The sequence below is a fragment of the Pipra filicauda genome, unplaced genomic scaffold (assembly GCF_003945595.2).
Source record: "Pipra filicauda isolate LSUMZ 115617 unplaced genomic scaffold, ASM394559v2 scaffold43_size3849885_pilon, whole genome shotgun sequence".
Classification (NCBI taxonomy): domain Eukaryota; kingdom Metazoa; phylum Chordata; class Aves; order Passeriformes; family Pipridae; genus Pipra; species Pipra filicauda.
Window position 1 is genome coordinate 2409750 of NW_024104576.1, and position 27882 is coordinate 2437631.

Sequence of the window (27882 nt, forward strand, 5' to 3'; positions counted from 1 at the left end):
ATATCTACAAAAAGCCTAATTTACAATGTACCCTTGTACTACAGAAGAGAGTATGTTTATTTCAAAATAGAAAAGAAGTGTTTGTTTTCATTCTAGAATTTAGAAATTTTTTTTCCAAGGACTCCTATTAAACTGAGGCAGAGCCTTCTTCTCAAAATACTTTATTAAACTGAAAGATGTGTCTTGACAATCACATTATTCTTTCCTCAGCATCCAGTTTGCCAGTGCAAAGAGCAGCACTCATTCTTAGCAGACATTTCATCTTCTAGAGATTCAGAGTCTGAGCAATTGCTTTTAATTTAGGAGCAGCAGAAACCACTTCCCTCCTTTACACTCTGTAAAGCTCCCAGAGAAGCATATCAATAAGGAATTGTTTTAATATCATCTTACTTAGGACACAGAAATGAAGAAGAACACAAAAGAGGTCAGAAGCCTTCTAAAAGAAACACATGTGCTTAGATGATTTCCCAGGAGAATGGCAGTGCTGCAGCTACTAATCCACTGAAGAGAACTCTCCACAGCTCAGGCTGAATTCATGTGTTTGAATACACTAATTTTAAGCTGTTTCCCTCTCTTCTGCATTGTCCTCTTTTTTACGTTACTCAAGAGGAAGGATGCACAAGTAAAGAGGAGTGCATAGTTCACAAATAAAGAACAGTGAATCTGGCTTATTTTTATTCAAAAGCATAAAAGTATTAGCACTACACCTGGCATATGCTCAATGCCTCACTCCATGAATGCTGCCTCTCATCTCCTGGGGCCTTGGGAGAACCTGTCAGGTCAATAAGGCTTCAGATCTACATGCATGTTTAATTTCCTGTTTAATATATTTATAAACTGGTACCTAAACATCTTACAGTGAATCCAGAGTTTGTGACTATAAATTAAGGCAAAACTATATAGTTAATCCAGGGTATAAGTACAAGGGAAAAGTCCTCAGGGAGAAGATTCAAAAAAGAGTTAGAACAACACAAAAGAGAGGTTTCCAAGTGTTAATGTCCATTTCTCTTCTAGAAAGAGTAGTCTGGTGTTCAGAACAGTCACCTAGGACACAGGAGGAAGATTTCAAGTCTTTTTCCTGCTAGGCACTACCAGGTCACCACAACCAAGTCCCACATGACCTTAGTCACTTTACTACTAAAGTTCCTTGGGTGGGAATCATCTTTTTCCTGCAGTGCAGACTTGACATCTGAGGTAGTTCCACTCCACTTATAGTCAGCGAATTGAAAAGGCACTTTGCCTATTTTAGACCTACATTATGATGAGGTGAATCCTGTCATGTGATGTCACCAGAGAAGAACCAGGAAATGTTGAGTCAACTGTATGTCCACATGCGAAAGTCAATGCAAATCACAGTCTCAGAGAGTCATCTACAAGGGGGACAACAGGAATGTGCTGTTCTGGGAAAGATGCAGGTGTCAGATAGAACAGAATCACAGAATCACAATACTATGAGTTGAAAAGGACCCACTAGCATCATAAAAGTCCAACTCCTGGCCCTGCACAGGACAGCTACAAGAATCACACCATGTGCCTGAGAGCATTGTCCAAATGCTTCTTGAATTCTGTCAGGCTTGGTGCTGTGACCATTTCCCTGGGGATCCTGTTCCAGTGCCCAACCACTCTATGGGTGAAGAACCTCTTTCTAATATCCAACCTCCTCTGACAAAGCCTCGGGCCATTCCCTTGTGTCCTGTCATTGGTCGCCAATAGATCATCAAGAGATCAGTGCCTGCCCCTCCTCTTCCCCTCATGAGAAAGTTATGGACTACGATGAGGTCTCCCCTCAGTCTCCTCTTCTCCAGGCTGAACAGACCAAGTGACCTCAGCCTCTCCTCATATGGCTTCCCTTCAAGGCCCCTCAACATCTTTGTAGCCCTCCTTTCAATGCTAGTAGCTTTGTATCTTTCTTATGTTGTCGTGCCCAAAACGGCACATGGGACATCACCTGATCTTGCTTTCACTGGGCATACACCTTCCTTTTTTGCCATATCTCCAAAGGAAGATTCCTCTTCAGCCAAGCTGGCCTTCTTCCTCATCTGCTTGACTTCCAACATTTTGGAATTGCCTGCCCCCACCCTTAGGAGGTGGTGCTTAAAAAATGACCAGAACTGATTGACCCAAGCACTTTCAAAAGCATTTTCCCAGGGGACCTTACTCACTAGAGCCCTGAGCAGCCCAAAGTCTGGTCTCCTCATGTCCAGGGTTGAAGTTTTAGTGGCACTTTTCCTCCTGTCAACAGAGATTTTAAACTCAATTACTTCATGGTTGCCGAGGGCAAGAGAGCCACCAATCTCTACTTCATTCATGAGACCCTCTTTGTTAACAAGAAGAAAATCAAGGAGGGCATTTTTCCTAGTCATCACTCTTAGTACCTGTACCATGAAGTTGTCATCCAGGTGTTTCAGGAATTTCCTGGACCTGTTAGTGCCAGCTGTGTGATGCTCCCAGTTAATTTCTGGCAAGTTGAAGTTCCCCATAAGGACAGGGGCAGTTGATTCAGCGTTTATTCAAAGAATAATTCTTTGGCATCATTGTCCTGGCTATGCAGTCTATAGTGGACTCCCATGATGACATCCACATTATTTGTTAACAAGCAGTGGTTTTTTTCTGGTTCTCCTGAGTATCATCACACAAGGTACTTTCTGTTCTGAACTGAATTCAGTCCATGTAACACACCAGGATTCTTGCCCATATCAGTTACAGCTTCATTTCTTAGGTTTCAAAAGGCTGAAGAGATCATTGCCTCCAACACCCTCTCCAACACTCACTCAGGGCCAGCCACCTGCCACCCACCACTAATTCCCCAGAATTAGTGCAGAGCTCCTTCTGTGGTCATTTACTCTTTAGTAGGTTCATTTTGACAGAAATGGTTTCTGGAATTTATCACTCAAGCAGCCACACTGACAGGTTTGAGGAGACAGCAATTTCTGTTCATGAATAGGAGGCAATGGAGGCATATGAGCCATGAGAGGTAAATTAGGGGATGAAAGCCTCTGCAGCTATCATAAAAAAATAAATGATCAAGATCTCTACCTCCCAGCTCAGACTTAGGAATTGTCCTCCATGAAACCATGGATTAATTTAGTGTTGATAATGCTGCATGCTCTTAATGAAAGCTCTTTGCTTGGACCTTAGTTTCTCTAGACTTATACTCACCAGCTGTAAGATACAGACAGTATACCTCTGCCTTACAAAATGATGTGGTATCCAGATCATATAAAAAACGTATGTACATTTGTTATTTCTTTCTGGCAAGCTTTTGTACCTCAGACTGCCTGTCTGCTCATCCACAGTCATTTGCAAAAAGTCCACTACCCACAACAGGTCTCTAATTAACTGTTAATTCAGAAGCCACCTCATATTGGTGATCATATCCAGCACAGAAAAGGCACATAAAATTGTAAGGGTGGCAGGGATGAGCAGAGTCCTGTCCCTCGCTATCAATAGAGAAGCTACGTTTTGGAGTGCGGTTTCTCCTACAAATCAGCTCCTTTGAGTGACAAGAACAGCCTTTTGTCCCCAAGCAAAGCTCTCTGTGCAAACAGTGACAACCTATCAGTACCCTCCAGCTAGGCAGCCCTACCCCCAGATTTTAAAGCCCATTTACCAGAAGAGGCTGTCTGCAGCCAGCTGGGAATGGAGATGTGGCTGCTGAGAGACAGAGTCCCCAGCTCACAGATGGGAAAGCAGAGAGGCAGCACTAAGCAGATGGTGGGGGCAAGGGACAGCCACATCCTCCCTTCTAGCTGCAGCTTTTACTAAGGATGAGAAAGAATTGCTCATGATTTTCAGCCTCGGAGCTGCACTACAAAAATCAGCAATGTGCTCCAGGTGCTTCCCACTCAAAGGAGGCTTTGCCAGCCAGCCATATGATGAGAAGCCATGGCAATTCAAAGCTTCCAAAGTGTCCAAACAACACAAGTACAACCCCAATGAACTTCCAGGAATTCTTTACTGAAATTCTCCTTTGTTCCATGTTCTCACACCATAATCAAAAATGCAGTGACTAGGCAGAACGGGTAATATCTTAATTTTCTAAATAATCATTGAATAAATATTCCCAGTAACCTACCAAAAAAAAAAAAAAACAGAACTCTCTCCCCCATACTTAGATATTTGACCTGGTTCACTAATGGCTTGAACATAAAGACAGTCTCAGTGCCTGGGAAGCCAGGCTCACAGCTGCTCTGGATCACCAGGCTGAAACCGAGCTGCTGTTGCACCCTGCTGAACCTAACCCACCATCTGTAACAGGATCCTCTAGCTCTTTTTTTTCTATTTCTTTTTTCTCTCTTCTTTTTAAGAGCTGCTTACTTCACAAGTCATAGCTTTTTCTCTCAAGAACTTGCCACACTACATTAAGATTTCCAAAAGCAGACAGTTTACATTACATGAAATACGACAGTGGCTACAGTTCAAGAGATCTTTAACAAGGGTGCAAGTCAGTCTGGCTTCCACTGTGGGAGCTTGACACTTTCTCTAGTGGTGTCTAACTCCCACCCAGTAAAGGTTCAATGTTTTATGCATATAAAAGCAAGGCAAAGTTGTACTTACAATGTTTTATACAACCACTGATGGTTTTTCTTCCCATCTTTCAGCAGCAAGAAACAACAGGGAGCTACACTGCTATAGAGCAAGGATCTCCCAGTGGCCTGGTCTCACTGCCATCTACACTTGGACTGACAAGTGGGGCATGCAAATACACCAGTGGAATCCGGGGTATTTGGAAAAGGGAAGACAGATTCATACAAACCTGGATTTTAACCTGCAGTGGAGTCAAGGTAAAACCACAATTTTCACTATATAGTCTTAGTTTCCTCTTAATTTAAGGTTTAAATTTAAAAAAAATCAATCTCTTCTCATATTCCTACTTCTATTTGCAAATTCCAAGAGAGACAGGAAAAAAGAAAGGAAAAAAAAATAAAGATCTGCAGAAAATCACTTATCCCTGTTATTTTATACTATATTTATTCATGCAAAACTGCATGCAACTAAACATATATAGAGAGATTATATATGCACAGAAGTACTTTATACAGATTTATATGTAAATGAACATATTATTCTGTGGTTCACCATTATCCTGACTGATAGCATCAGAGCCATAGAAAAGGGAAAGATTGCATTCCTAGCTAAATGTAATAAGCAAATGTTTCTGAAATACTCCATTTTCTCTCCTAGCCTTTCTTGTTCTCTTTATTTCCAAGAAAAAGCTACTGTGAGAAGGATGGACCTAAGTCAATCACTTAGGTGATTGACCACTGCAAGGTCTGCCCTGATGAGAATACAGTTGTGCAAACAGATGTATGAGTTTTTTGGTTTAATCGAGCTCTAAGAGAAAGGCCTGCACTACAGGAATCTTTCATACATTATCTGGTTTTAATTAGGGGCTTTAATATCCATCAGCTTAAGTGCTCAATGAAAAGGCTGTTACTAAGAAGGTATTAGATAATACTTTTACAAATTAGAATTACTACTCAAAAAAATATAAACAGGGATTATTAGGGAGTAGAGAAAATTTAATCATAGGCAACTTGGTTTTGTTCTGACTCATACCAATAGCAGCCCTGAGCTGAATGACCACAGACTGAGCATAATCCCCAAATTTCCTACGTGCATAAAAGCTTTTCATAGCACAAGACAAGCAACAGATAGAGAGTGGAAGACTTCAGGAGCAACCCTTCTGCATCTTCTACAAATGTTTAATATCTAGTAGAACCTAGAGTTGACACTGGCATCATTTATTTGAAAAGAGAATGAGTTTTGTCATCTTTCCAGTGCCTTCCAGGCCTTCTTCAGAATATCAGTTCTTAAGGGGGATGCTGACCTTGTTCTTTCCACTGATTCTGATCAAAGCATGTCTGTTCTAGACATTCCTAAAATAAAAAACAACCACTGTTCAGATGTGCTCTGTAAGCACATTGCTACTGATAACCCTTCATTTCAAAAAAAACCCAAACCAAATAATTTACAGAATAAGGGGTAAAATTAATTATTCTAATGAGTCAGTCAGCAAACTCAGACTCCCAAAGGACCTCAGCCTGGCAGGACACCAATATAGGAACCATCTGGTCCACCACTGTACATTTTGGGTCAGATTTCTATAAATGACCGTGTTTAAAGAATTTGAAGTGCCTTGTTTGATGGTGCAATGCATCATCTAATCTTCTTGTAGATCAATTAGTGCATAATTATTTGGCATAATCTGACTATCACTTCTCATTTGTCCATTCAGTAGCAGGAAAAATGGAGTAGGACAGAAGTTCAAAAGAGAAAACCTTTAGCTGACCCACCTTTTCCAATGGTGTTGCATGCAGAGCTCCAAACTGATTGCTGCTAATTTATTAGCATTCCTCCACTGTAGTGTCTAAACAATCACATTTTTACTTAAGAGAAATGAAGAGCAGCTGAAACAGCTGGCCAAATGATAATCATGGCATCTGCACATCTTTAAACAATGCTTTGTACTAGGAAGAAATGAAGTAGGATGTCTTAAAAAATTAAAAACACAAGGGGCTACAGGAAATCTGTGACTTGTGAAGCAAAGCTATGAAGTGCCAGCACAGAATCCATTTGCTGGATGAATTGCCTGAGTCTGTTTTGCATTATAGTGCTTCAGTGCAGGTAATATCCTTGCAAATGTCTGTTCCTCCATCTACGCCTCTGTGTGTCTGTGGCCCTTGTTCAGGAAATTATTAATTCCAGTAGGAGGAAGAATGGGGCCAAATAACCTAATTAGCTTAAAATGAAGCCTTACAATTTAAAATAAATCACACTTAGCTTTGATAGAAAGGGACTAGATTGAAAAAGGCTTAATTTCATGGATAGTTACTATAGTCCCAAACACAAAGTAGATAGCTACACTAGGATAACAAAGGCTTATTATCATATAATCATAGGATATTATTATTAATGTCCTTATTATTAGCACACTTCATGCATTATGACCTCAGACCGAACTACCAGGCCCTGTATTTACTGACAGTAAGATAAAGCTCCAAAAAGCTCTCAGAAGGGCTAATTCTTAAAGCACCATTTTATCAACATAAAAGTCACACATTCAGTGTTTACAGGTGCTTTTGCACATCAGAATGTCTTTACATTTGACCAAGCAGCTGATGGCTGGATAGCAGCTATATCTGTCTTTAGAAGTTCTGGCCTGGCATTAGGAAGAAAAGAAAGGTACATGAAAGCAAAAGCCCGTATTTTGGAATCTCACTGGTGTCTCCTCTGCTTAGACAGCACTCAAAAACATTGCTTCCAGAGACTATTTCCCTTGGCATCTGGTGTATGTTTTCTAAAGATATGTTGGATGAAGAGCAATTCAGTTAGTGCTGTAAGCAACTGCACCACTACCTAACTGAGCAATTGAAGGCGGGTTTCCACAATAAAGTGTGAGTGTGTACATTAATATTTCATCAAAACCAGTCATTTTATTTCTGGCTTCCAAAAAGCAGCATCAAACAAATGTAGTAACATAATGTGAACCAGTTGGGGTAATCAATGGATGCAGAGGAAAAGCACAGGAACTGTGCCATGTATTACTGTGCGTTAATGCCCTTTAATATAAGTGGTGAAAAACAAAGAAAACTGGGAGATATGAATAATGAAGGTTTTCCAAAAGAATTAAATCTGGTGGGATCACAATATAAATAAGTATTTTGAGGAATTTACAACCATGCTGAGTTAAACTTCCTGGAGTCAACCAGCATTACTGCACACATCCACCTGCACAGACACACTATTCCCTCCTCCTTTCCCTAGCCAGGATCCATCAAAGGTTCATGCATCCCATGCCACAAGTGTTTCTGAGCCAGGCTATGAGGAAGCGCTGTCCTGGCTGTGCCAGTGTAGGTGGCCTGGCACCCCATCCACTTCTCCCTGTGGTGGGTGTAGGGGTCTGGCAGCACAGGGTGCAGTCTGAATCATCCAGCCCTTGAACTCAGATGTTACTGTACCCATGATGCCCACTCAGTCGCATAAAGAAAGTCGTTGTGGACTTGTCCAGTAAGTTAAGCTTCAATTTGTTACTTAAAAGTAACAGTTGAAGGGTACTATTTTACAGATACTACCACCTAGAGTAATACACTGGGTATCCTGCTGTAGTTCAGTCGATTTAAAAAAAAAAAAGATTCAATTTTAAAAAGTATCCCAAGACTAAAGAAACACAGCAAAATGACCCTCCAATTTCTGTAAAATTAGTTTCTAGGAAGTCCATGATGCTACATTCCCTGAAGTTCTAGAGGAAACAGTCACACAAGGCAGATGTTCTCTCAGAACCTGCCACAGCACACTGAAGAAATGAGTCATACATATAAGTGAAAGTGATTTAACAGGTTGCTTCACAGCCTCAGTTAAAAGAAAAGCAAAAGAAAATGGGGAGGCAGGCCAGCTAATTAAAAAATCCATAGGTTTCAATGATCTCAAATGTTCTAAAAACATTTTGATCATAAAAGTATTACAGCTCTTTTTCATGTAAATTTTTCAGTCATCTCTAACTAGTTGCTAGGCCATGCTAAGTAGTAAAGTATCTTTGTTTTAAAAAATTATTAGGACTTTTGTAGCAATGGGAAAAATCATATTGCTTAGATGGTTTACCTTGTTTTATTTCTGCAGGTTTTATTCTTTCCCGTGCAGCTGATTCCTACCCACAGGATTTCGACCTTTATTACTTGCTGACAACACGTCTGACAAATAGCTTTTTGCTGGTAGCTGAGGTTGAGCCATCTGTTTTTTCTCTAGAGAGCCATGCCTTATTCATAATGGCATTTTTCTGTTTTGTTCCCTGGGGAGTAGCACCTGCATGCTGATTTCCTATTTGACCCCAAAACACATCATCACGTTTCTACAACTGATCCCTCCCCTTCGTGGCCCAGAAGACACTACGCTCCAGAGGCACCAGTGCATCCTTCATCCTTGACAGCAGAGGCCAAGGGGCTTCCTTATGGATCGTGGGCAAGTTGCGATCAGCCTGTGGATTTGAGTTGGAGGAGACAACTGAGGGTATCTGAGGAGGAAAGAAGAAGAGAAACCATAACCTTGGATGTCACAGTGTGTTTCTGTATGTCATGGGGAAACAGGCCACTCTGTGCACTGCGGCTGATTTCAGCCATAACTTCCCATGTGATTCTATGTAAAGCCCATGTCCTGCTTTCATTGGGATTTAATTACAGCTCATGTGATTTATATAAAAAAGTAATCTTTGAGCTCACAAAGGTCAGGTCAATCAAAGAGCTACTTGCATTCTCCCCTCCATAATGGTTTTCTTTTATGGCAATATTTTAATTGGTCCTTTTTATGTGTGACTGTGAGAGAGAAAAGGAGCAGGAAATTCGATTTGAATTGTTACTGGACTAAGTAACATATTATCAGAATTCTGAGTCACCATCTCATCGCATAATAAATTTCTTAACTAAAAGGACATTTCAGTATCTTCCATGTTTTTTTCATTAATGCCAAAAGCAGAAACAATGAGTTTGTTTTATCACACTTATTTTAATCCAAGATTATAAATAAAATTCAGTAGAGTAATATTTGTAACTACTCTACCTAACTGGCTCCAGTAATTGCATATTTGGGGTTTTTTTCCATACAAATATGGAGAGGTTATGTTGTCTCAGAGAGGGTGAAATCTCTTGCGTGTTTAGTTTAGCAGCAGACTGTCACAAATGCAATTGCAATTGATCAGCTCTGTTCTTAACAGGATTCCTGCGGTTAATGGAAATTACTATAAAGAGCTTCAGGGCAGAGGAATAATTGGATCACTAAAAAAAAAAAAAAAAAAAAAAAAAAAAAAGAAAAACTTTGCAGGGAAAAAAGGTAGGACAAGATCAACATAACAACTTTTTTTTAAAAACATCCAACAATTTTTGAAGATCATTTTACCAGAGAGTATACCATGATGAAAGCAAAACCTTTTAATTATTTTTACAAGCCCCAAGCCACATGTAAACAATGGGGAAGAAAATACATAACAAAAAACTTTAAACATTTATTATTGTCAGGTCGTTTAAACTAACAATCAAATGTGCATCAATCAAAGGAATCATTCACATATCTATATCTTCTGCCAAGAATAACAGATTTCACTAAACTAAAAACAGTGAGAAAATTTTTACTGACCCGGTAAGTTTTGCAATGGTTTTGTCTCAGTTCTCGATGCAGGGCTATGATCCTCTCCGGGCTTGTCAATTTGACAGGAGAACCAGCATACACGTTTGAAGTGATGTGAGAACTGTGGGTGCTCTCTGCCTCTTGCTGAGAGTTTGCAGGTATTGACCCAGTCATTCCATTCACTTTGGCAGCTGTCTCGCGATCCTCTGGCTGTCCATTAGCCTGTGAAACGTCTGTGGAAGAAGGCAGTATCTGCAAGAGAAACTACAATTTTAAGAAATTCAAGCTAGATGAAGTTTTACGATGCTGTTTACCTTGGATTTAGTGCAAGCCGTTTGGATGAATTCATTAAAAGAAATATTCACAGAAATAAGCTGCAAATACACTACATTTAGCAAAATAAGAAAAAAAAGATAATATACCAATTAGTTTAAATGTGAAGCATTCCTGCATTGTTTAAAAAAGAATCCTGCATTTGTCCACTCATCCTCAAAACTAACAAAACAAACAAAAACATCTTGAAGTTTTAACTGCAGCCAAAAATTTGCCTTGGGATATCAAAAAAAAAACAAACTAGATAAAATTAGACAAAAATTAGTAATTTTAAAAATTGTCTCATGTTAGGTCTCCTCTTGAAGAATCTCAAAATTTTTAACATGATTCTTCTACACACATATTCTCTCAGTCCACACTACACAAGTAATTCAGGTTTGTCTACCTATGAACGCCCAAGAAAGTTAACCTGGACTTCAAAAGTGTGTTAGTTCAACTGCATGAACTCTTATGCAGACCCTCCTAGTCTGCATAAACATAGTATTAATGTACTTGATCTTATTTCCCCTCCACGTCAATTTTAACACCACAACAAACTATCCTTTTCAAATATCTTCACTGATGTGAAGTCAAATTTAGAGAGAAATGGCAGTTTAATTATGCACCTTTTCATAACAGCTGCAAGCAGGAATAGAAAATGTCCCTGAGTAGAAATGACTACCATAGGGCAGTAGCATTTTATCATCCAAACACAAATCTATGATAGCTACAGGATCACAGTTACATTTTTTTTCTTGCAATTACATATAAAAACAAATTTCAAATTGTTAACAACAGGTTCGGCCTTTGGGTTTTTCAAGACTTATTTATTTATTTCTAAAATTAGTATACCTGGTTATGCATTATTACCTCATTGCCTCTTGAAAAAGTTCCAGAAATGCAAATACTATAAATATTGCAGGTCAGGAAGAGTTACTTAATATAAAATACATTTTACTTAAAATAATATTAGTTTCGCTCTGTGCATCTTTAATGAGCTATAGCTACATCACTTTGTCCATTAAAAAAACATAAATCAAGGAACTCTGAAATGCCATAGAGGTGTAAGATTGCTCTTAAATGACCCCTCAAAGAGAGGGGTCATTTATTGACAAGCTTCTGCATCTAAATATAGTTCCGTTACAACATGAAGAAGAATGCACAGTGTGTAAGTTGTTGCCACTGCCCAGAGAAGAAGTCTCACTGTCTTTCAGGGGTGATCACTGTGGAGCACCCCCAGGATACACCACATAAGGAAAGGTGAGTGGTAAACACAAGTAATGAACACCAACACTGCCTTTGATCCCATTTCACCTCCTGTTCTTGGGCACGCAGTTTCGATTGCTGCTCTTCCATAAAAGACTTACTTTTTCTATGCTGATTACAGAGGGAGTCTGTGACACTATATGGATACTGCATTTATTTAGGTAATGTGGCATGAATACCCAAACATATCCTAGCATCACAGGCATAGATCAGGTGGAAAGTGAAAGCTATACATTTACATGTTCCCCTATAAACACAGAAGCCCAAGGCAGCTCCAGAAGTCCTTGGTTTCTAACCAAGGTTACGAGTGCAGCATCTCTCCCCAGCACTAACAAAAAGTGCTGGCTGGCTGAAAGCGATGCAGGGGTCATAAAGGGTAGCCCTGAAATGTTTTGAGGCATGAAGAGATTGGATCTAAAATTATTTGATGAGAATTTCCTCACTACAGGAAGCACAGTTAGAGGCATCCGTGGTGATAGATGAGAGCCAGCAGGAGCAGAACAAGTTCTAGCTCAGTGACCCATGCAAAGGCAAATCACTGTCCTCCCCATAGACAGGAGAGCTGGTAAAGCTACCAGAAAAAAACACAGCACCAAATCAAAGCTGTGACACTGGAACATGTCATTTCCAGAAAAATAATCTCCTTGCAGGGTCATTCCTTTCCTTCAACTGTTTTACCCACAAACTCTTTTGCCTCTTGGAATTAGCAAATTCTTCTGCAGCTAAAGTAGTGAAACTCAGCAGAAAGGTGGGTTAATGCAAACCCTGGTGAGTGAAGATGCTACTACAATACGGTCTGTGCTATATTTGCAATTTGGTATGATTCTCTCAAAAAGGCTCACCTTTGGTGTTCCATAAGACTCTGGGAAACACTAAAGATCATATTTTCTATAGCACTATGGATGCAGCTAAGCAAAAATTCTGTATTTTGTCTCAATGCCCAGACATTAATTTCTTCATCTTTTTTTAGGTTTGTTTTCTTTTGCTATGTTTAATTATTTTTACAGTATTGATTACAATATTGATGTTTTTTGATTTCCTCTCACTTTTCCACAAACTAGCCTTCCTAGAAAAAAATGAAAATATTGTGATATTCCACCAAATTCAAAGAGTGTAAACTTGCATAATGTGAAGTTCTAGAAAGTATTGCCATTAAAACCAAAAAACATCACTGTCCCCTAACATTAAAAAAAAAGACAGTGATGTCAGAGACAAGAATAAAATGTTTTAATGGATATTTTTCATTTTAAATTTTATCTTAATCTAAATTTTAGCATTTATCAAAAAATAAAGGGAAGTTAGTTTTTTAAAGCTTTTCTTTTTTAATCATGGCTATTACTCTACTGGCATTTACTGTTCCAGACAAATGCATGCTGTTGCCCATGAATTACCATGTAAAAACCACTGCTAGAATATCTGCAATAAAAAATATCTGCTGTATTATGTATGCAGTCAGGAAACAGATCTAAATCTTTGTCAACTAAACCCAATTTTACTTTAAAATGGCACTAATCTTGAGTATGGACCATCTCCTCAGCCACCTCAAATTCTTGAGATATCCTCTGTGCAAACAGCCATTTACATGATTATTGAACAGCTTTATCAGTTATTTCACTGGAAAGGCCAGACTGCCATTAACTGGCTTGTATTTCATGCCCTTTAGTATTTTTAATAATTTTACCAAAGGTCAAAAAACATGTCTCAGCAGTGGATTTTACCCTTCTTTAAAAAAATTACTAAATAACACCTGCTCTTTAACCCTCTTGGAATTCTAAAGATTGAAGTCACATTTTCTGTAATGTCAGAAAAAAAAAAAAAAGCCTCTTCCTGCAAAAAAAACTTCATCTTGAAAGATTCCTTGTTCTTGGTCATCATTGTCCCCAAGAGATTGAAAGCCCTAAGTTAAATTCTTTGAGGGTGGGACTCACCTGACCAAAGCATATCTTCTTCTCAATGGAATCCAACATCTACTACTCTTCCCACCTTATTACAAAACCACAGTATGGGTGAGGTTGAAATGGACTGCAGGTGGGTCATCTGGTCCAGCCTCCCTAGAGCTCATTACACAGGACCGTGTCTGGACAGTTCTTGAACATCTCCAGCACGGGAGACCCCATGACCTCTCTGGGCAACCTCTTCCAGTGCACGGTCATTCACACTTATGGAAAGTAGGTAGGTAAAATGGCCTGGATACTTCCTTGGAAGTACCTCTTTCTCCACATTAACTATGAAAATAAATAGATAAACTACCACGGATGTGATTGTCCAAAGTACAGACATCCAACATGAAATGTATCTCATCCTTAGCGCCGGAAAAGCCTCTGACCTCACCAGCCACACACAAACCATTTTAAGGAGAGCATCAGAAAAATTTATGTCAGGCCTGTTTCCTTCAAATATGATTCTCAGGAAAGCAGTAAGTGATTTCTTGGAATGTAATGAGTGGAAATAAAAACGAATAAACAAACAAAAAGCATTGTTCTACCAAAATGTATTTCAGAAGAAATCCCTTGACAGAAAGAAGAATTGAGCTATGCTGTTCAGCACATTTATTCCCTATTCTGTAAAACAAATAATTCACTGCACTGGACACATTCTTTGCCTGGAGCTTTCCATCCATAAGGTTTAAGATGACTGTATGGAAAGCATTAAAAAGCACTATCATTTATCCCTATATTCCTTGCACAAATTGCCTCTCAGCCTCAAGAAATGAGGGCAAAGAGCCACAATGGTTTCAGATCCACTATGGAAAGAATATATAAAATATATCATCAAGCCAAAGCCTTCCAGTTTTGGCTGGAGAAATTGAAGTGGATGAGTACAGCAGCATTTTCCATTACAGCCATCTGGATAGAGGTTGTTGGCTCAATCATTTGAGGGAAAGAATTAAGAATACTCCTATTTCTCCACACATACCCTAAAAGAGAGAGAAAGGGCCCCCAAATACTACAGTACTGGCTGGGCATGGCCCAAAGTACTGGCTGGGCTGTATCCAAGCTCACTTGCTCCTCTGTATAGTTCTCTAGTACCTCAAAAGCAGCATGGACACTGCCTCATGTTCAAGCCAGTCAGAATGGGTAAAGCCTGTTCCTTAAACTGCAGGTAGACACATAAACTCAGGAAGAAATAAAGCCTCCTTTTTCACAGTTCCGGTTAGTTATCTGGAACATCTTCTCTTGCATCCTACTGTTACCAACCTAAGTAGCTGTTGTAAACCAAATCCCAGTCCTTTTTGTTAGGTGTTCTGTGAACATCAATGTCTAAGACCAGTTGATGAATGCTGTCCTGTGTTCTTTTCACTGGGAAAGGCAGAAAAACAATAACTGTTAATAATGTCCATGAATTAATTCTACAAAAGCAAGAAAAGAAAGATGAGGTCAAGGTCTTTCCAATTAAAAAAAAAAATAAATCAGCATTTAAAAGGAGATTATTAAAACGGGACATGACAAAAGGCCAAAAATGGACACATTCTGTATCTGACACTGGGTATGTGAATGCCAGCTATGGCACTGTGCCCAGTTCCACGTGTACCCGCTGGAGGCAGCCCTTTTCCTGGGAATGTGTCCTCTTCAGCCACATGCTTTCCATTTTCCAAACACAAAATAAGAGAAGGTTCTAAAGTATTTCCTTTGCCCAAATTTGTTACTGCTCTACTCCATGGGGCTCTAATGGTTTCTCAATTTAAGCCTTTTAAAAGAAAAACACATCACAGAGGTTTAGAAATTAAATTCTTCATGCCTCCAAAAATTTCAAGTCCATATTAGACATACATTGTCATTCCTATGGCCCCCCAAAAGGTTATTTTTTTCAAACCTGAGAGGCAGCATTTGTTCACCATCCTGCACAGAATTTTTGCTTTCATTACAGTAACATAGGTGGTGGATGAAAAAGAAGTTAAATAAAGCCCCTTCTGTGCAATCATACATGTATATTACAATACAAACCCACTAAAATCAAATTAAATTATACTAAATTGCTCAATTAAACTAAACTACAAATAAAGAGCTTCATGCTGTACAGTTTTATGGTTAGGAAAAGTAATTCAAAATCTAGTCCTCTTTACAGGGACTTGAAAAGAATATCAAGATAAGGAAAACGGGCTTTCACAGTGAAGAGCACACCACTTGAACAAAATCATGAGATACTACATGAATTCAAGCAAATTTTATTTCTCAGTCACAAACATTTGAATGTAATGCTGGGCTGTGAAAATAATCAAGAACGACAAACCTTAAAATGTATGATGCTCTGCTAAACTGAACTGATTAGAAGTCTTGATTTAGTCAGCAAAATAAGGCCATAGGGACAAGAGGGATTTATCGTTTCTGAGGACAGAGCCTCAAACGCTCAAAGTGAAGTCTGAAAAGAAGCTCCAAAAATGATCAGTTTTGCATAACAATGTCTTCATGGTTTAGTATTTTAATTGGGATGAACATTAGGAAGAAAATACTTCTGGCAAACAGAAGGAAATGACCAACCATCCGTTGTGTCCTGAATAAGCAAAGAACTGAAGTTCACTATTGTGTTTGAGTACAAGTAAGTTTGTGATGCCCATAAGTCCTCCACTGAAGATGGAGTGTCCAAGCACACAGCTAGGGGAGACCTATCCACTCAACATGTACAAACAAAAAACAAAAAAAAATGAGTATTAATAAAACTTTAATATATTTTTTTTCTGAGAACAAGACTCAAAGTTTTTTACTGAACTACAGTACAGGCCAGGCATTGAATTGAGTAGAGTCCCTTTCCCTTCAAAGGGCTCTGGATCAGCCCTTCATGCATCACTGCAAATTTTCAGTTGAAATTCATCAGTAAGTCAAAGCACAGAGGTCTGCTGCCAATGTGTGACAGACTTCCATTTGTCAGTGGGTCCAGAAATGAGTAAAGCCAATTGCAAATCTTAAATGTAAGAAGAAGAAAAAAAAAAAGCAAAAAAAAAAATCCCAAGTAACAACCCACCAGGTTTTATATAGCAGTATTCAAATGTTAGGAATTATATAGAAGAGAAAAACTGAGGGGAAGGAAGGAAATAAGCTTTCAAAGGCATTTTATGTAAGTGGAAGTTAGGCATAGCTCTGGAATCTTAGATGTAAATTCCAGTGAGAATAAGACTTGAAAGCAAGAAATGAAGCCTCAAAGATGAAAAGTCAGTTCATTTTAACATATGTCTACAGAATTCAGTACCAGATTTTTTAAACCAAAGGAATGTATCACATGAATAGAAACAGTCTCTCTTTTCTTTTTTTTTCATTGTAACCATTATTAAATTAGTAGTAGTGAAACTTGGACATTTTCTCATTGAAGTATTTTCCATTGCAAACCTGATCCATAGAAACATACAGTTTTCATGGGACCATACAGCTCTTCCTTGGCAGGAAAGATTTCCCCTGTTACATGTGGATTTACTTACCACAGACCAGAATGGTCTGAAGCTCAGTGTCGAGGTGTCCAGCAAGAGCCAGTCTGTTCCCTGCCTGATCAAAAACCCAGGCTTGAATCCCTCTGACCACTATGGTGTTGGATACTATGGGAAGGGGTTCTGTGCACCACTTTCTATGAATAGCTAAATATCTACTGAAGCAATGAATTTAATGTGGGGCCCTATATTGCAAATGAGCTCACTGGCTGTTAGAATATAGATTTAATCTAATTCTCTCCTGTTGGGCCTGCTAAGTTTTGTGATAATTAGACATTCAGGGAGATAGTGTGTGTGCAAAATATTTTGATATTTACTGTATTGGGAAGCTTTACTAATGCCCATCTATCACAGCAATATCTGAGAACATGGTCTGAGAACATGTCTGAAGGCAGTGCAGTACTGATTCCCTTCTGACAGATGAGTTACTAACTACTGTCACCTAAAACACTCCTGTGCAGTGTGAGCTCAGGTGAGACAGTGGTAGATCCAAACTGGAGGTACTCAAAGGAGACACAGACACAGAGTGCTGTCCCATCCTGCAACCAGGAACCAATCTACCTTTTCCCTTAACATACAGTTAAATTACTTCTTGCCACAGGAACACATATGACTGAGTGATAGCTTGCAACACTTCATAACACTGTAAGAATAAGCACTGGTAGCATGATACAGAATACCACTCAGTGTGTAAAAATATAAAATAATCAGAAAAATAATCAGAAAAATTTACTACACTATATGCCCATCTTAAGCATCCTTACTTCTGCTGGTGAAAAATGTCAGTGTCATTAAGATAAATTATTTTTATGTGCTTATTTTGTAGTGCCCTGTGTTAGCTGAAGTACAAAATATAGTATGAACCTGTATTCTGTTCTGCTGTGGTAGGCACCCAATATTATACAAATGTGTAACATACAGTATTCCCCCACTTTTAACCAGCAAGATTCTACTTAAATACATTTGACACAAACATTGCGAAATACTGTTTGGCTACTTTTGCAGGCTTTGTTTAAAATAATAAGAGACAGAAAATCATAAGGAAAAATAGAATTTGATGATCATTATTGAAATATTGCCAGGGAATTCCTGTTTCTTCAGATTTCCAGATTCAGATTCCTGTCCTTAAGAATGTCTTCAAGTAGGTGCTACTCCAAGATTAGGAAGTATATTCCTAACATCCAAGCTATTAATGACAATGTTGAACAGAACCAGGTGTGAAACGATACATCCCACTTTTCTCCCACCAACACAACACAAGTGACTAACTCCCTTTCAAATACAAATGTTCACTGACTTAAATCTTAAAATGATTCCCTGTAGAACTTTTTTTCCTGATTTCTTCAGAAATCTGAGACAATGTATTGTACAGGAAAAAAGTAAAATTCATATTTAAAGTGAAATTGAATAATATGTGCTGCATTACCCACTCAGATACTTTGTCAAAATATCAGGGAAGTGTTTTTTGCATGGAGCACTGATGCATTTTGCTATAAACTCCAGAAATTTAAACCCTGACCAAAACAACAATAAAGTGTCCAACTCCACCGATTTGCTTGAAGAAATATCTACATTAAGTGATGAAACATATTTTATAACTACACTCTGAATCTCACTAAACACTTTGAAAATCACTATCTTAATTCAATATGAGGATCCTACAAGGAAATAAAAGCACTTACCTCTTGATCACACATTGGTGTAAAAGCAGCCGTGTACTCTGTCAGGGTTATGTCATTCACCAAGTTTTTCACCTCTTCATCAAATGCAAAGTTAATAATTCCATGCCTGTGAAATTCACCATGCATCCTCATAATGAAACTGTTCCTTTCCTGGCACTTTCGGGTGAGGCAAGCCAGCTTAGCCTGTGTGGCATGAACACATATACATTTTATGATTCTATGATTTCACTCCCTGTTGAGACTGCAAGATTATATTTTGTGTCTGATCTGTAATTTCACACGTTTTGACCAAAAGCTATAGACTGCATTCCTATGTTTCTACGCCATCAGGTGCCTCTGAACCATGCCAGAGCAAAATGTGTGCACAGATAAACCGAAAAGAGATGTTCCCTTTCCATGTGCAAGGTCCCCCTTTCAACAGGCTGAAGAATACCCATCACAATAACGTCAGCAAGCCCTTCCCTAAACCTGAAGCCCAGTAGCACACAGCTAAGTTAGGGACAACTGCAGAAGGAGGCACAGGCACAGAAACTTGTGAGCAAACCTTTGTGTAGGTCCTGCACTGGCGTTCAGTAAAACACAGTACCTTCAGAGGAGCTAATGTCAACTTCACTTCAGACTTTCTCTTCTCAAGTTCTTTTTCCTGAAAGGTTGAAATATATCCTGCATTAATTTATTCAAGCATCACTTTAAGACATTCTGGCCATTTTTTGATATTTGTTTTAGACCTGACTCTGAGGTCTACACTTTGTGCATTTGTGTGACCCTGTATCACAAACAAGATGAAGCAGTGTAAGGAGTTGGTGGTACATAGATAGACTCTGGCACACAAACACTGCCCTACTCATATTAACATAGGTCTTATGAATTAAAAAAGCTTTTGGATGTTCTTGGTTGGAGCCTTATTTCAGTGAGGTTATTTCATCAAAGCAGCATCACATTAAAGACTTGATATCCTTCATTATGCACTCGTGTTCCTATTTACTTTGTGAATCTTTCAAAACACTCTTTGGGGAAAATTTTCACTTATCAATACTATGACATAAAATTAGAGAAGTGAGGAGGGATTATTCACATGTGTATTGTTCACTGAAAAGTGAACAGCAACAACTTTCTACTCTAACGCAGCTGATGCAGGTCCTTTCTTAGGAAGTGAACCAGGCTGAGCCAGATGACCTTGTCTTACCTTGTATTTAAAATGTTTATTATTCATGGTAAACCTGCTTTCTGATTCTGCAGTAAAAACACAATATCTTGCCAAGTAAAATCCACTTCCATTATGAATCTATACAGTACTATTTGACAATAAAATACAGATTCCTCTGCATTCATTTTGCCTGACAATTTGTATTTCTATAAAGTCTACATTAAATATATTATGTGCATCATAAAAAACTCCTTTATGAGAACTCATTTATGCTGAAAGAGATCATATGGTTCTCAGCTAATAAATTGTGGCTGGGAGAATCAGAGTAGGCAGAACAGGAGAGACATGTCTACATTGCACTAGCACTGAGAGAATAAAAGAACTGGCAGTAGGTCCCTGCACTGGAGACACTCGATTCTTGATGAGACAGGGAACCACACATTTTGCTGATGCAATAAAACAATTAAGACTTGTCCATTTATACGGATAGTACATGTCACCTTTTACTTACCTACTATCTGACATGCACCATCCATCACTACAGACATCAGACACAACAAAACAATTTCATTTTACCACCCTTGTTCTTCTAAGAGGCATCCTAATCAATGCCTGAGGGAAGTCACTAACCCTCTGTACAGGGCTGGTTTAAAGTAAATCACAGCACATGACCAGGCTAGGAAAAACAAAACAAAACAAAACAAACAAAGCACCAGCAAACAAACAAAAAAGAACAAAACAAAACTGTAGAACAGTTGGATTAATGTGGAGAAACTAGGATGAAACTTGTTCCCAGTAGGGAGAAGACAGTAATCTCTTATGTTTCAGAGTACATATGGAGGAGAAGCATCAGGATATGAAGAACAAAGAACACTATTGAGAAAATGCCATTTATGAGCTGTTTCAGAGTATGATGGGCAATTCCGCTTTGGCTCACAAAGCAACTCTCATCCCTTTTCAAAATATAGTTTCCAAGAAAATAGGAAAAAAATCTAAGGAAAAAAAAGTCCTAGCAGGAATTTGTTTCCACTCAAGAGTTCAGTAGCTGTAATCAGACTTACAGCAGTAGCTTTAGTTTCACATAGTAAGGCAGCTGCTTTACAAATGTTAATATACCTTCTCTGGTTTGCCAGGTGAAATATAATGTAAAAGTGTAAAAACTGCTTGGGTAAGTGTAATTGTGTATACATGGGGTTGCTCATCAGAATAACTATATCAATTACCAAAAATCCTACTCATACACCTAATTGAAATGTTAATGAAACTCTTAATATATAACCCTAGCAGCTGGAACATGAAAAGTTAGAGAAAACTCTATCAAAATTCTATTACTAGCTCACCATTTCATAATGTGACATAGTGCAAGAAGGGACTTGAGAATGTTAAAAGTCATGACAATTTAAGCCAAGGAAGTGGCTCTGTAAAATAATTTTAGCATCACTGCTTTCATTACACTACAGGGATTAGAGCAGAGACTGAATTTTTATGATAGTATATCATCTTTCCATAATATCGACCACCCAGGCAGTTTATATCTTTTCCTTATTTCTCTGAAGTCAGGGGTACTTTCATATGCCTGGAAACCATTTAATTATCATCAGACTCATTCCCAGGACAGAAGACTATTTTGGGTTTCGCTTTTGAAAAGAAAGAGGTAGAATCTGAAGTCTAAACTCACGTTTAAGCACACAGAAAACAACACTCTGATACCTTTTCACATAGCTGAGCCTGAAGGAGTTCCACTTCATTCTGCAGGTTGTAAAACTGATTTTCTAATGCAGCCTGGTCCCTGAGCTGAGCTTTCAAGGTCAGCACTTGCTGCTGTAATCTCATACTGGCTATTTTATTCACCTCTTTTTCCTGGACATCTTTCATGCTGTATTCAGGCTAGAGAGAAAATACATAGATTTTCAAATGTATAAAATAAATAAAATATTCTCAATCATGTTTTAGAGTACACACCTTCTCAATTAATATATGTACATACCTTGCACCTCAAAAACAAGAAAGCTGATAAAAAATGTCTGATTTCAAACCTTCATAGACATATAAGCCCTAATATCTTGCACTAATCTTAAAACTCTTTATAAGCAATGAGTACTTGGCCCCTGTGAGGGTACATGTTGGACTGGGATTCCACAACATTCCTTCAAGGTAAGTATTGTACTATAATAATATAATATATGGGGAAACCGGGGCCCAGACAGATTAAGTGACCAATCTATTGTCACACAATGAGTAAAAAGAGAACTCAGAAGTTACCAGTTTCCTGCTCCAACAAGAAGCTACATAATACATCCCTTGTTTTTCTACATATATTTATCTCAGCAAATTCCACTCTTACAGCTACATTTTTGTTCTGGAAGATTATTAGTAAAACTAATCAGATTTTAAGTACAAATTTCCAAAATATTTTAAAATAAAATATTTTTATATTAAAATGTAATAATGGAGGTACACATCATGTGGAAAGATAAGCTTCTGAAATTAACTCCTCCTCCCCCACCCTCCAATTATTTTTCTGCCCAATTTCATGCACTTAGATTGAAAGGATTACTGAGAGCTTTAGATTGATGGTCAGCATCATAAGGTCAGCTTCTAGAAGTGACACTGCCAGATTAAAAATATATATTTAGAATGAGGAAAATTAGAGGGTGAAGAAAGTCTCCTGACAAACATTTATGCTACTAAGACCTTATATTAAAGAAAATACTGAGTTGATACACATAACTGGTCAAGATTTCTGATAACACAGTATATAAGCAAGTCTAAAAGATTAAGCTAAAAATTCCAGTCAGGCCCATGATACGCTGTGATAAAACCATATAACTTTCTGACCAAACCTGCAGGAAGATGGTTTGATTTTAATGGTTACAAACACTGATACAACTGAGAGAGGAGCTAATACTCAGGCCTGATGCACAGCACCACAGTTAAATTTTCCCTGACTTCCTGACAGTCTTTCCAGTTTTGACACCCTTGGTGACTAAAACACGCTGAAGGCACAGTTTCATAGGGAACAGCAAACTGAAGTGATAGATCACATCACTCTGCCTGCAACATGTCACTGTAAACACAGATAGAAACAGAAACATGGCATTTTCACACTGCCTTTCCTAATGAAGCAAGTTCTCTATGCACGGCATTCGAGCAGGTCGAGCATGCTTTGTACCAAACTTTTTGGCTCCCTCTTGTGTCAGAACAATAGGAACTGCTGGACACATCAAGATGGATTAGACCAGGGCTGCAGTGACAAAAGCCCGAAGATGAGTCCGTGACATGGTATTTACCTCATCTTCTTTCCCACACCAAAAGTATGTTAAATACAAAATGGAAACATTCCCTAATTGAAGATGACTTATGGAAAAAAAAGGGTGGTAAGTAATAGAAAACAAAAACAGGATTACCAGTCTATAAAACTGCCCCCAGGAAATAAAATTATGCTAGAAAAGTAGATCATTATCTTTTTTTGTGCCAAAAAGTCTTGGTCATTTTTTTAATCTAAAAAACTCAGTTCATATTTTAACAACTTCACACAAACTCCCAATCAACACCTTGGTGTACATTAAAAAATTTATTTTACAAGAGAATTATTGAAATAAAGTCACAATCTTTGCTAAAATATATCTACTCTATTTTCTATCGTACTATTTGCTAAATTGAGCCAATAAAATCAATATCCTTTGGTTAAGACATAATGGATCTGAGTCATGCAGATAATTAGTTCTGCCATCAAATAGTGCAACTGAGGGATAAACCCAGTTCTGTGATGTACATATACTGCATCTTTGACCCTGGAATGAGACACATGTATTCAACAACTTGACATTAGTCCTATGAAGAAGTCAAATCCAAATCAAACAACATCACAATATTGCATAAATATATACTACTGATCAACAAACACTAACTTGAAAACTTTATTCAAGGCATTTAGAAGTACCAGGTTTTTTCAGAGTAAGGCTGTCCTGCACTTTTTCCAGTGTAAAAACAATCTATCAAGGTTAATGAATTTGATTCCCATGTGAGTAATAGAAATAATTAACAGCTTACTTCATTGACCAAGAGAATAAACGATAATTTCCCCAAACTCTCACCAAACAAAATTATTAAAGCTCCATTGGCCAAAAACGCCCCCAAAATCTTAATTGCTAGTTTAAATAGAACATCATGATACATTTCTTTTTATTTTCAAACAATTTGGGAGTTTTTTCTTGCTCGAAATAGATTCTATTGTTTCAATATTCTACATGCCAATACATCACAATGATATGAAAAATCTGTGCTTCCTTTTCAATTAACAGCCAAAATTCAGCTGTTTAAACATCAGCCTCTAGTGCCACGTAGGGTGTACAAGTTAACATGAAATAACTGCACAGGACTTCCAGGAGGACAACTACACCCTCAGCCAGGATGCCTTGAGGTCTTTAACTGGGATAAACAGCAACCTTTAGGCAACTGATCCAATCCTAGAATCGTTACATTTTCCAGAATTTGTTTTTATTTGCTTCCAAAGCCATATCTATCTAACCTATTCAAACAGAATTTGCAAATATTGTAGGTTGCTAGGAATGTACTTTTCCAGTTGGTAGAAGTTGCATATTTCTTTTTCACAGTTTTCCAGTTAAGGAGGGCAGATTTAACTTCAGGGTTAGCTGAAAAGTCTTTATAAAAGCTGCTTCCAGAAGATTACTCAGTAATTAAAAATCTTTCCATAAAACACTGTATTCTAGTGGAAACCATAAACCCATATCAGGACAGAGAACCACCTGAAAATTAAAACAGCTTTCATTTACAGAAAACCAGAATTTCTGTGATATAAGCACATTCCAATGTGATATATCACATTCTGTGATATAAGCACATGGAGACTTTCCTCCACGTGACAGAAAGATTTCCTGGATTTTGGGGATACATACTTGGACCACATGCATCTGCTAAAGACTTTGGCTCCCCATTAATCCACACCATCTGTTCACTGGCAGTGGAAGTTACTCGACAAAGTGCCTGGCATCACGGATTCATTTTGCCTGTCCAAATCTAACAATCAGGGCTAGAAGGCCTGAAATCAGGGCAGAAAGTCCAAACACTGGAAACACTGGAGACTCCTCCACCACCTCTCATTAAGGTCACCTGAAAATGACTTTGGCTAAAGATAGCATATCAAGAGTGCTATAAAAAAAATGTGAGGTGTTTACAATGCTCATGCAGAGCCCAGACCCTGGACTACCCTGTAGACAGATGGTCTACCCTGTATAATATCTTTCAAATTTATAGCTCCAACGGCTCTAGGGGCTCTACATTTGCTTCCAGTCTATTCCCAATAACAATAATGAGTGGTTCTCCCAAGGAATATGCTTTCCTCCATTCCATTTGCATACATACCATTAATTTGCAGTGCTGCTTTCCCAGCATTTTGTCCCCAGTTTCTTGTTTAAGGCGGTCTAATTCTGTGAGAACCTGCATTAAACGAGTCTTGATTTCTTCGTACCTTGTTTCAGCAAAACCAAGTTCTCTGTACCACTTCTGAGCCTAACAGGAAGAACAAAAAAGTAAAAAATTACTGAGTATAATTAGTCCAGCAGCAGTATCATTTTTCAATACCAGCTTACAGCCATGGATTTGAGGCTGATCTCCCCATCACAGTGTTTGAATTGTTATAAATTGATTAAAATAAATGGAATTACACAATACAGTACAATCTTATAAGAAATTAATATGATTCTAGAAATAAGTCCTATGGAATCATATCTCACTAGAGCTATGCAGAAAATACTAATTAAATTTATTTCTGAACTTGAAGGTACTGTGTGTATTCTGAAAAAAGTTAAAGAATCAGTGCTGTATGCACACATGATTTCAGAGATTACATCTTTCAAAGCCCTCAGAGAAAAATGAAAATAAAGATTTTATCAGCTGAGGGGGAAAACATCTTCCTGAGAAATATGTCCTGGTTTCAGCTGGGAAAGAGTTAATTTTCTCCTTAGGAGATGGCACAGTGTTGAGTTTTTGTTTCAGCATGAGAATGAAGACAAAAATGTCAAAAATGAAAAATGCAAAGAAGGGAAAAAAAAGCCCTTATCTAGGGTGCTTTCATTCAATCAATACACATTAACTGTAGTTTTGAAAAACCAAAAAAAAATACAACAAACAACCAAAACCCACAAACAAACACCTCAGTAGCTCAGGTGGATTCCTGACAGCAAGCTCTTTTCCTCATATGATAAATCATTTCTCCTCCCGAAAGTGAAGACTTCACATTATTTTAACTAAACTGAGGAAAGTACTGCAATACACAATTTCCTTATAGTAAGGAATGCACGAAAGGATTAGAAGGACCCAAGATAATTACAAAATAAATAAAAATAAAATTATCCATTCATGTTCAAATTGCAAGGTCAGAAGTCCTTTCCCTAACCATCCATTGCTCATCCAAATCTTCCCTTCATTTTAGTTGCCTTACCTGAATGCTGGGAAGTCTTATAAAGCAGCTATCAAAGGACAATCATTTTGTACACCCACCATGGTAACCCTACTGCTCTTTAGCATACTCAACACACCTCTGGCTGCCAGTGGTTTGTCCACAGGCAGTCTGAGCAATGACTGTTATTGCATGAAACAGTCCCACAAATATACACTTGCCATAAAAGCAATACATTCTTCTTAGATATGCATAGAGAGGAGATTGATTAATAAAAAATAGGAATGTGAAAGCCAGTGCATTCGAAAAGGCACAACACTGAAAGCTTCCTCAGCTGGTGTTCAAACTGCAGATTTACTTCACTCAAGCACAGGACTCACCATCCAAACAAGTCTCCATGCAGGTGATGTTGGACTCGGTGTTTACTACACAGCTGTCGAGAGAAGGAGCAGCATAAATGCCCTGAAATGCCACTGGAAGTAGCAAAACCCCTTGACAGTGTCAGATTTTATATGATTTCGCTTCTCATTCAAAAAAACTACTTTGAATTTAGGTTTGCAGTAATTCTCAGTGCTTCTACTGGTTTCTGCTTCTCCATATTCCCAGTGATGGGGGGGGTTGCCCAGACACGGGAACAGCAGGTAGTTTGTTCTGTGTGCCTTTATTAAGCACTCAGCTTCTGTCAAAGTGTGCTGCAGTAATGCTTCACTTGAATGTTCTGGCCAATCAAGAGCAGCTGTGCAGTTCATCACTTAAAGATCAAAGAAGTACATTTTGGTTCTGCAGATCAGAGACTTTTGTGTTTCGTAAAAGAAAGAAGAACATCCATGAAAGAAAACATGAGGGAAAACAAATCTGGTCCTCAGAAGTACAATAGAGTAGAATGTTACCTCTTTTTTTGATTTTTCTAATTCCTTCTGCTGTATTTTTAATTCTTCTTTTGCCTTTTCAACTTGCTCTTTCATTGTACTGTAGCTTTCAAACATGCTGCCCTGGAAAGACAACAGAAAGACGTGACTTCTCTCCCCTGTACAAAATGGCACATAGATGTTTATAGAGCAATAGATGGTTTCCTCCTAAATTACTAAAAAATATTTGCATAAAATCAAGTTATTAGACATAAATATTTCCCTGTTGTTTATTCTCAACTGAAGTAATAATTCTGCATTTGCAAGAATATAGTAATATCCACAGAAATTCACTGTGGTGTAAGATACATGACTACATAGGAAAAATGTGGATGAGAAATCCACCATGAGTAAAAATGCTGTCTTTAGGTATGTGTTTCATATGTATCAAAACAATAAAAAAATCAGACCCTATTAGAATACCAGTTAGTAAATGAACATATGTGCACTTTTCATTAAGACATGATGTTTTCACCGTTATAACAGAAGTTTTCTTCTTCTGGTAGGAGAACTTCTGGTTAGAAGTAAAAGCTTCTCATAAAAGCTTTTACTTTTACAATAAGATAAATAATTTTAAAAATGCCATAGCAATGTATTCTTATCAGCATTATTTT

At 38.0% G+C, this 27882-nt stretch overlaps 1 protein-coding gene across 1 annotated transcript in view; it reads right to left on the minus strand.

Moving 5' to 3' along the window:
* CUNH4orf50 (chromosome unknown C4orf50 homolog) overlaps positions 1-27882 on the minus strand; it is a 73787-nt gene that overhangs the window by 42244 nt on the left and 3661 nt on the right. The window contains exons 4-10 of the mRNA XM_027736201.2: positions 27251-27352; positions 25325-25471; positions 21650-21826; positions 19379-19435; positions 18793-18975; positions 10126-10380; positions 8602-9010 (exon numbers count right to left, since the gene is read on the minus strand). Of these exons, the coding sequence (XP_027592002.2) occupies positions 8849-9010; positions 10126-10380; positions 18793-18975; positions 19379-19435; positions 21650-21826; positions 25325-25471; positions 27251-27352 (1083 nt within the window). The 3' untranslated portion in view covers positions 8602-8848. The remainder of the gene's footprint in view (positions 1-8601; positions 9011-10125; positions 10381-18792; positions 18976-19378; positions 19436-21649; positions 21827-25324; positions 25472-27250; positions 27353-27882) is intronic.